The sequence below is a fragment of the Gobio gobio genome (genome assembly GCF_949357685.1).
Source record: "Gobio gobio genome assembly, chromosome: 23".
NCBI classification, from domain to species: domain Eukaryota; kingdom Metazoa; phylum Chordata; class Actinopteri; order Cypriniformes; family Gobionidae; genus Gobio; species Gobio gobio.
This window is the reverse complement of record NC_137119.1, coordinates 18,784,816-18,794,339: the sequence shown is the minus strand read 5'-3', so window position 1 is coordinate 18,794,339 and position 9,524 is coordinate 18,784,816. Positions and strand designations below refer to the sequence as shown.

The window sequence follows — 9,524 nt, the reverse complement described above, 5'->3', positions numbered from 1 at the left end:
TTAGGGCCGAAAATGAACACATTCGGCAGTGGAAATTGGATGGAAATGTGTCAGGTGATTGCCCCGGCTGCTTGTTTTGCTCTCCTGGAGAGCGAGAGAGGAAGGGAGAGCGCGTGAGGGGGAAAGTGCGGCGCTGGAGGAAGGTGTGGCGGCAGAAAGCCTCGGATCCGCAGGCCCCTCGGAATCCATTTTCAGGCCTTCGACTCGGCCCTCCGGAGTATTCTCTGGGCCATTGTTGTCCGGCTCCTGCAAATGCACTCTGTGCAAGGTGAAATGCATTTGTCCACTGGCTGCATCTCTCCTGTGTGTTCCCTTAAAGCGCAAGATGAAGAATAGCCCATCTTAAAATAAAGCAGGGACCTCTTTTCTTTGTCTCTGTGGTGCGGAGAAAAGAAAGGGAAAATGCAATATTGATGAGAGTAATGTGTTTGTCATCACTTGTAGCGTATCTCCAGCACATGAGTAAAAAAAACACAACAAAACAAGACCCTGCTTTCTAAGATAACGTGGTTTAAAAGCTTTGTAAAGTGTTAGAACTGGTGTTCAAATGTTTGTATTTATTTTATGTACATTAATGTTTAAGTATAATTTTTAAATTTATAATCATTTATTTAAAAAATATTTATAGGCTACATGTTTTAAAACATAATAATGCCTTTAAGTACAACTAAAACATAAATATAGGCAATATATATTTAATATATTTAGAATTTTTCTGTACGTTTATGAATGTTTTAAATATGTTCCATGTTTTAAAGGTACTACATCATGTAACTTCAAAATTAACTAAATTTAAATAATCAGTCAATACATCACAGTCAATACATCATCCATATTTCTTCCAAAACATATTTTTGTCTTATCCTTATTCACTATGTTAAGCCGGTTACAAGTGTTAATATTTTACACCGGGATAGTTTTGGCGGGAAATCGTGTAGGCTACATACATCACTCACCATTGCGTCACGGATTTGAAATGTTGGAAATGGCATTTTTATTACTCAACAGGTGAGTATTTTATTGAACAGATAAATTGCCATATGTTGCTCTTTAACAGAGTTTATTGTAAAGCATTATCTATTGTGAAGGGTCATTTCATTATGGTTGTTATAGCGCTGTGCTGGAATATTTAAGGAAGTACATTTATTATACAAGGAAGTGTTGGGTAGCAAGGTCTTCAGCCTGTCAGATTGAGATCCTTTTCATCTAAACTGGTTTTAAGCCAATCACTCTAAAAAATGCTGGGTTAAAAACAACCCAAGTTTGGTTGAAAATGGACTAACCCAGCAATTGGGTTGTTTTAACCTAGTGAATGGGTCGTTTTAACCCAGTGGTTGGGTTAAATGTTTGCTTAAAACAACCCATTCACTAGGTTAAAACAACCCAATTGCTGGGTTGTTTTTAACCCAGCATTTTTTAGAGTGTATAGTAGTAGCTAATGTTTTATGAGCAGCAGGATAATTCCTCTCTCTTTTTTTAGTTATGAGAAAGAACCATATTCATCCACAGAGGCGAAGCACAACCAAAACAATGTTCTTCCGCAAAATGCATGTAGTTTTGTTCGTTTTTTACCGCTAGAGGGCCAAAAGTTACATAGTGTACCTTTAAACAAATAATTACCGTGCTTAAATAGGACAAGGAATTCAAAATAAACTAGAATAAAATAAGCTAATTTCATAATTTCACCATATATACTTACAGGTAGCCTGACTATGCTTTCAGTTCTTTTATTTATTTAATGATTTGTGCATTTTGAAATATTTTGAAATGTTTGATATTTTAAATTCATTACTACTGTAACTAAATAGTTGAATGCATTCGAATGGACCTCAGTAAAATATGCTAATTTTAAAATGATTTCACTTTAGATGCTTACAGCTATGAGTAAGTACACGTTCAGTTCTGAAAGTCTACTGTAAGCTGAAACTTGCTTAGCTGTTTAACTTTTCCATAGGGTCTAAGCAGTAACATCACTGTGTGGTGGTTTTTCAATTAAATTTCACCATGGATTCCTGAGGGTTCCCAGCAGCACCTGTGATGAATTTGGATTTTCCACACTGATATCGGCACTGAACAAAGTGCTAACGGTGAGGAAAAGAACCCTAAATGGATACATTTCTACCCACTGGGCAATAGAGGATGATTCTCTTCTCATAAAACTCTCGCCTGCTGTGCCACTTCACTGTCTGAACCATCACACAAGCTTGTAAAAATGGGGCCCATTATGAGACATAATTTATAACCAGGATCAGTTGCACAAGGCACCTTTGAGGATGACAGATGTCTCATGTAGAGCTTATTTTAAAAGTTGCATACCTGGAAATTATCCCTGTCCTGAAATAACAGTGAAGATAAATGAGGTGTTTTAATTAGCATATTTGTAAAGGTCACAGTTCTGTTGAAGTGGATTAATCCTCTCTTTAGCATATGTAACATAATACTTCAAGAGTTAGACTAGCCAAATTAATTAGACTCCTCATTAAACAGGACACTTTTTGAGAAATAAAGTCTTGTTTCTTAAGTGATATTGACACTGTAATTCAATTTATCTTATAAGGCGTTCAGTTCCATCCTTCAATTTGTCTAATTGTCCCAGAGTACGGTGAGGAAAAGCAATCATTGTCCTTTAATTTCCATTGAAGTGTTTAGGCTAAATGTTATTATTGGCTATTGACAGTACAGTAGGCTTCATTGGCATCATCTTCAATAAGATTAATTAAATATAATTTCTTTATTGGACTATTTGCATCTAGCTAATAAGTCCGCAAACTGTATTTGTGTCGTTGAGCAATTACATTACATTAGCCACACTAAATATATTTTCGCTTTTGATTCATTCGTTGCAAACTGACTACCTCGCAGGACTCCATTGTATAGTGTCCACTCGAACCACAGTTTAATATGAATCTAGCGCCATCTAGTGGTCATACAGGACACATACATGTACTACGCTCAATATAACACTTTTGTTTTACTTTTTTGTGTGTGCACTAGGCTATTAATATTATGTTAAAATAATTAATATTTAATATAATAAATAATATTTCATATATTTTTCTTAGATTGCAACATGCTTTGATTTTCCATCCTCTAGCAACTCACAAACTCTGGCAAGACTAAATGAACAGTTTTTGTCATGCCAGTAAAAACAGCTAAATTATAATCGAAAAAAAGACAAATAAAATGTTATAACTACTGTAAGTAAAATTAGTAGTAGTAGTAGTAGTAGTAGTAGTAGTAGTAGTAGTAGTAGTAGTAGTAGTGGCAATAATAATAATATTAATAATCAATCAATGAATGCTACATCAATTTAATTTAATTTAATTTTTTTTTTTAATTTTTTACATCACAGGCTCCTTTTCATTGGGTAATTAAATAAAACTAAATTCCTTTTTTTCTTAAAAAAAAAAAAAAAAAAAAGGCAATATGCACACTGAATCTGTTTAACTAGACATTGTTATTGATATAGCTACAGTAGTGGCCAAAAGTGACATCTTCACCCTTTATTCAAATATTATATAAAATGTGTTAAGCATGTTGCGTAGTTGTGCTAGTCAATTGTTTATTCATGATAACGCAATGAAACTTTCCGACTTGTGTGAACATCATTTTTGGCCAGGCTGTCACACAACTTATGAATTATGAAATTATGAACACATGCAAAAGCAAGAGAAATCATATGAAATATTAATAACGGATTATGTTGTGGTCAGTTTTCCCTGTGAGATTTTTGTTTTTCTATACATTTTTTTACATAGTAAAATTATGTATAATATATATATATATAGTATCTGTCAAAAGTTTGGAAACATTACTATTTTAATGTTTTTGAAAGAAGTCTCTTATGCTCATCGAGGCTGCATTTATTTGATCAAAAAAATGTATGTTGTGAAATATTATTACAATTTAAAATAATGGTTTTCAATTTTAATATACTTTAAAATATAATGTATTTCTGTGATGCAAAGCTGAATATAAGCTAGCATATTAGAATGATTTCTGAAGGATCATGTGACACTGAAGAATGGAGTAATGGCTGATGAAAACCTTTTTTTCCTATATATATATATATATATATATATATATATATATATATATATATATATATATAATTTTTTTTTAATGCAGCCCTGATAAGCATAATAAACTTCCTTCATAAACATAAAAAAAGTTATGTTTCCATGTTTGCCACCAGTGTTAGGTAAGTTACTCTAAAAAGTAATTACGTCTTCAATAGTGTAATTAAATATTGTAAAAATTAATCTCTCCAAAAAGTATTTAATTACTTTTTACTGATTACTTTCAAAATCCTATATCAACCTCAACTAGTTCAGTGAAACGGCTCTTTTAATTCTTTCAAATAAATAATATAAAACTACTTAAGTTATTAGGTTGCCACTACTGTATCATGGTTAAAAAAAAAACATGCGCTGCACAGGCAGACCAGCAGGTGGCGATATGATGTGTAAATACGCCCAGAAGCGACCAGAAGAAGAAAACCGCTTCATATGCATTCTGATGACGTCAGTCACATGACCACGTGGATGTGGAAATGGTTTATGAATCCTGGCTGTCAAAGGCCGAAAGGAGAATCTTTTACTCATTGGACAGCTTTAACGTTGAGTTTACACTCCGTGAGATTAACTGTCGCGATTCGTAGATTGCGAACATGTCGTGGCTGAAATCAGTGGCGTCAAGTGAGGATGTGTTCGACGAGGATGTGGATGATATAAGTCTTCAGAACAAAGAATGGAAATACAACATGGAAAAACGCGCAAAGGTACGTGAACAGTCGTTTATCAGCGGTGAACCTTTCACAACATGCTTGTACTGAAATATTTGTGCGTTTCTATTAGGTGTTTCCAATCTAAATGAGTGTTACATCGTTCATGCATTGTAAGAGTTCTTAAAAACACCGGTGACATCCAAAAGCAAACAATCACGATGTGTGGCTAGTGAAAGCAGCGCAGTCTAGAAACGACTGCCGTGTGGTTTTCTGTCAGGATGGTTTCAGAGATGGCATTGATGCAGGGAAAGAAGCATCACTACAGGCTGGTTTCAACATGGGATACAGAGAAGGAGCCACTAAAATGACACTCATCGGTCAGCTCAAAGGAATCATGAGGTGAGCAGGTGCTTTTATCTTATTTGTTATCATTAGTAGAAATACACTCTCCAATGAAAATAAATAATTTGTATGTAGTTGTCAGGATTTTAGAGGTATTTTGTGGGTTCAAGTTATTGACACCTATTACAATATAATCATATCTCCGTGATTATGCTTTACATGAATGTACAGTCTATCACGTGACTGCTCCATACTTAAAATGGTGTGAGGCCATATGATTCAACTACTGTACTAGCAAACAACGTTCCACTAATGTTAGTGTACGGTTTGGGAACCAATTCATAACGTTCTAGGATTTTTCTGTTTGGGTTATTTTTTTTAGCTATAAACAAATGTTCTCAGGATGTTAATCAAAGGTGTGGCTGTCGTATCATTATAGACCAATTTTTTTTTTAACAAATATAGCTAAAATAAGACCCTAATTTGGGTTCTTATTGGTTGTCAAGTAGTATACAAGTAGTAAAGGCACAATATGTAATTTTCGCTGCTAGAGGTTGCTTATTCAAAACAAAGGTGTTGCTTGATGGCGCCTTGATTTTTGCAGTGGAGCTTTTACTATGCCACAGATGTCCGCTTCTTCCAGTCATGCGTATGTGGGGTAACAGCTCTGTTTTATAGTATTAGATACATTTGACTGTGTTGAAAGTTATGTTATAATGCTACTCTCTACGTTCGTTTGGCGGCTACAATAACAATGGACGTAGTGTCCGTGACGTCACCCGTTGGTTTCTGAAGAGCATTTTTGAAGCCCAAAGTGGGCAGATGTGGCCGTCGCCATCTTGTCAGCATGTTACTCCCGGAGAACCGAAAATAGGCAAAGAGGTGGGACGTGGGTGGAGCAGGTGAACGGCTTGTAGTGACAGCAGCGGTCTATGGGATTGACTCCCTTTTGGAGCCTGTCTCTAGCGGCCAGTCAATGAATTGCAGTTTAAGTCACTTCTGTGTTGGTTTCAAGAGAGACAATGGAAGGTTGCCGCTTGTGAAACACTTGCTGCACACTTAAGTAAGCTAGATCGATATTAGGCATGGTAAAATAAAACCGGAAATCGGGTATGATGTCATTGATAGGCGAAGCACGGACACTGTCCATGTCCTGGTTAAAATTGCTTATTTCTCTGGATTTAAACATTCTTGGAAACATTTGGAAAAATAAGTACACAAGTCAAAAAAATGTATAACGTTGTTGTGATTTTTGGATATTTTAATCCAAAATGTTACATATTATGCCTTTAACTAAAACTTTAAAAAATGTTCTTTAATTGAAATAAAACAGAAAAGCGTAAAACTAAAGAATGGTAGAAATCTTCCCTTAGCAACTAACTGAAATACAACAGGATCTAAATAGAATTTAGCACTACTAATATAACTTAATGCGAAATAATATAATAATAGTACTGCACAATTCTGGGTAAATTGAGAAGCACAATTTTCTGTTTAAAATCGAGATCACAATTCTGAATAATTTATTAAAAAATATATAAATTATATAAAAAGTCATTTATTAGAGGTTCTGACAATGTTATTTGCTGCAGTCTATTTAAGTTATATTGAATTAATTATTTAAAAAATAAATCGGTTTGAATCAATGTTTCAATGACATAAATACTTATTGTTTCATTAGTGGATGAATTAGCATTTTTCAACAAATTTCTTGAATTATTCAATGACAAATACATGTTAACATTCACTTATCGCCACCTACTGGTGTAACAATGTAATTAATACAATCAAGTTTCTGTCAAAAGGCGATTTAGTCTATTTCCATCGCTACCGTAGACATCAGTGTTTATATCCAAAATATAAACAGATATGAACTATCCTAACTTTTATCCCAGTTCTTCTGTGATAACTTGAATTATTGTAACAGAAATAATGATACTATGCTGTTTAAATTAATTGTAAAAATGTATCTTTTAGGCCACTATACCTGAATCTAAATGATCTATTCTGTCCAATCTTGTGTTGTTTTTGACCATGTCCACTTGACCATTTCTTCTTTCACAGTGCCGTGCGGTGCTGGTGTCAGGTTCAGCTGCCTGGCAGCCCAGCTTTAGCGTCTGTTACCGATCTGCTCCAGAGACTAGAGGCGCATGAGGATGGTCTAGTGGAGGCCATGAGAAAAGCCCAGCAGAGGCCTATACCTAGTGTGACCGAAATGGTGGATGACATGGAGGACTTAAATGTTGAGCAAAGGGACCAGGTTGAAGAAACTAGACGCTCAAAAAATGCAGACTGTTGTGGGAGAGATGGAACAAATAATGACTGCTGTGGAAACGCCAGAGGTGTGAGTGAAGATTCACCAAAAGTTCTTTCCCATGGTGATTTATCCACAAGACAGCTGTTGAAGTGCTGCTTGGACCTAGTAACAGAACTGGGGCTTCCTGAAGAAATAAAACTTCACATTCAGCAGCTCATAGACACTTGAAGTGGATCCAGGGTTGTTTGTGGTGAACACTGCAGCAGACCGTCTGAATAACATCCTGTGTGGGCAGGAAACAAAAAGCCCATTCCTGGAAAAAAAATTGCCTGTGCATTAGTTGACTCAAATTAATAGTGTACTCAAGGGAGTTTTTATTTAAGGGCTGTTATTCTGTTGAACTGCATTTTTGCTGGATTAGTAGCACAACTACACCACATTTATTACCCATGGCTTCTATATATGATATGATGAAGAAGTGCACTTGTGCCAGTTATTGAATCCAAATGCACCCGTTTTGGATGTAAAAATACTCTTATAATGAGTTTCAATTTAAAGATTCAGTCTTTGCTGTGTACCTCCATCCATTTATTTTAATTTTTAAACATTCACTCATATGGCTAACACATTTTATAATGAAATACATTAACTTTGTGTATTGGCGTGTGATTAATACTGTGCATAGTGAGCTGCAACCTATTTGAGTGAGTTGCACATTTACCACCAAATAAAAGCTATTTATTTAATCAAATGGTTATGTAACTTATTTATCTGAAGTTAACATGAGCCATTTAATTAAATATATTATCTATTTGTGTAAACATAACTGAGCTGTAACTTAAGCTTGGAGCACGGGTTGGATATTATGTAACTAAGTACACTATGTAACTGACACAGTTTCTAATGTGCGTTATTTTTGGTTTAATACATCTCTGGGAATTTCAGAGTTATTAATAACCCAACATTCTGCAACTTTCCAAATTTTAATAAAATAAAGTGGACTGCCTTTGTGAAAAAGAAGTGAGCGTAATTGTATCAAATGTGTAGTATTACTTCACATAAAAAAAAACTCAATTTGAATGAAATAAAAGGTATTTAAAGGTACTTAAATGACACTACATTACATATACTTAATGTCAAATTAAGGTTTACTTTAAATTACATTTTAAAGCATTGTTTTAATTTTTTAAAATATACTTCTTTAAAGAAGTACACTTGTTTTGATGTGCTGTGTAAACTAGTAAAGTACTTTATTTTACTTTTAACTGTAGTGTGTTATTCAATATTAAATTTTAGGTCAATCTTTTTATTTATTTAAATGTATTAAATTACAACATCATTGTAAATTATGTCATTAAAAATGTAATACATGACATAAAAGTTTCGATAGTAATTACATTACATTTTAATTTACCAGGGATGCTTGTCAGTATATTCAGCAGTATAATTTAACCATATTTCAAAGACAACAGAAGTAATTTTGAAATGACATAGTCGATTTCACAGACAGGTCTTAGATTAAGCCAGGATAAGGCTTTTGTTCAATTAGCCCCGGTTTCACAGATAAGACTTAAGCTAGTTCAAGACTAAAATGCATGTTTGAGCTGTTTTAACGGAACACGACTTCCACCAGTGCCATTGTTTTGTTTTAAGATCCACACTACTAATGTTTTTTTTTAAGGCATGATCCTGGCTGAATCGAAGGCATGTCTGTGAAACCGGGCATTATAGCGTTTATGAACATGGGAAACTTTTGAACTTTCAGTTAAAACAGCTCAAATGTATTTTAGTCTGGGACTAGGCTTAAGCCTTGTCTGTGAAACTGGGGAATGTAAAAAAAAAACCTTTTAGGTTCAACTAATTGCATTTTTATATCAATCTTTAGCTTGCATTGTCATTCAGTTTCAAATAAAATTCAGTTAAGTGTCTGAAAACATTACATTCAGTTTGCACTTAAGTCTGTTCTATTAAAGCATATTAATTCTGTAATAACACTGTTTTAGAGGTAAAGTGTACTTCTTTTCACTTTATAACTTTCCTAGTTTACGCAGACTGAGTTAATAGGTTCAAGATGTGTACTGTGGAGACCTTTAGAATCAGATTTCACTGCATTCCTTTAATCTAAGACCATGCTCTGCCCTCTTCAAGTGCTTTAAATGAAGAACAAGAGCGAGTAAAATAAAATAAGTAACTCTCTGG

The 9,524-nt window shown here is 34.3% G+C and overlaps 1 protein-coding gene across 1 annotated transcript; it reads left to right on the top strand.

The window, feature by feature from the left end:
* Nucleotides 1-4,517: 4,517 nt before the first annotated feature.
* On the top strand, nt 4,518-9,265 carry otulina (OTU deubiquitinase with linear linkage specificity a). The gene is made up of 3 exons (XM_079805514.1): nt 4,518-4,780; nt 5,004-5,125; nt 7,133-9,265. Exons 1-3 carry the CDS (start codon nt 4,670-4,672, stop codon nt 7,551-7,553), a joined length of 654 nt encoding a protein of 217 aa, XP_079661640.1. The 5' UTR covers nt 4,518-4,669; the 3' UTR covers nt 7,554-9,265.
* The last annotated feature ends 259 nt before the right edge of the window (nt 9,266-9,524 follow it).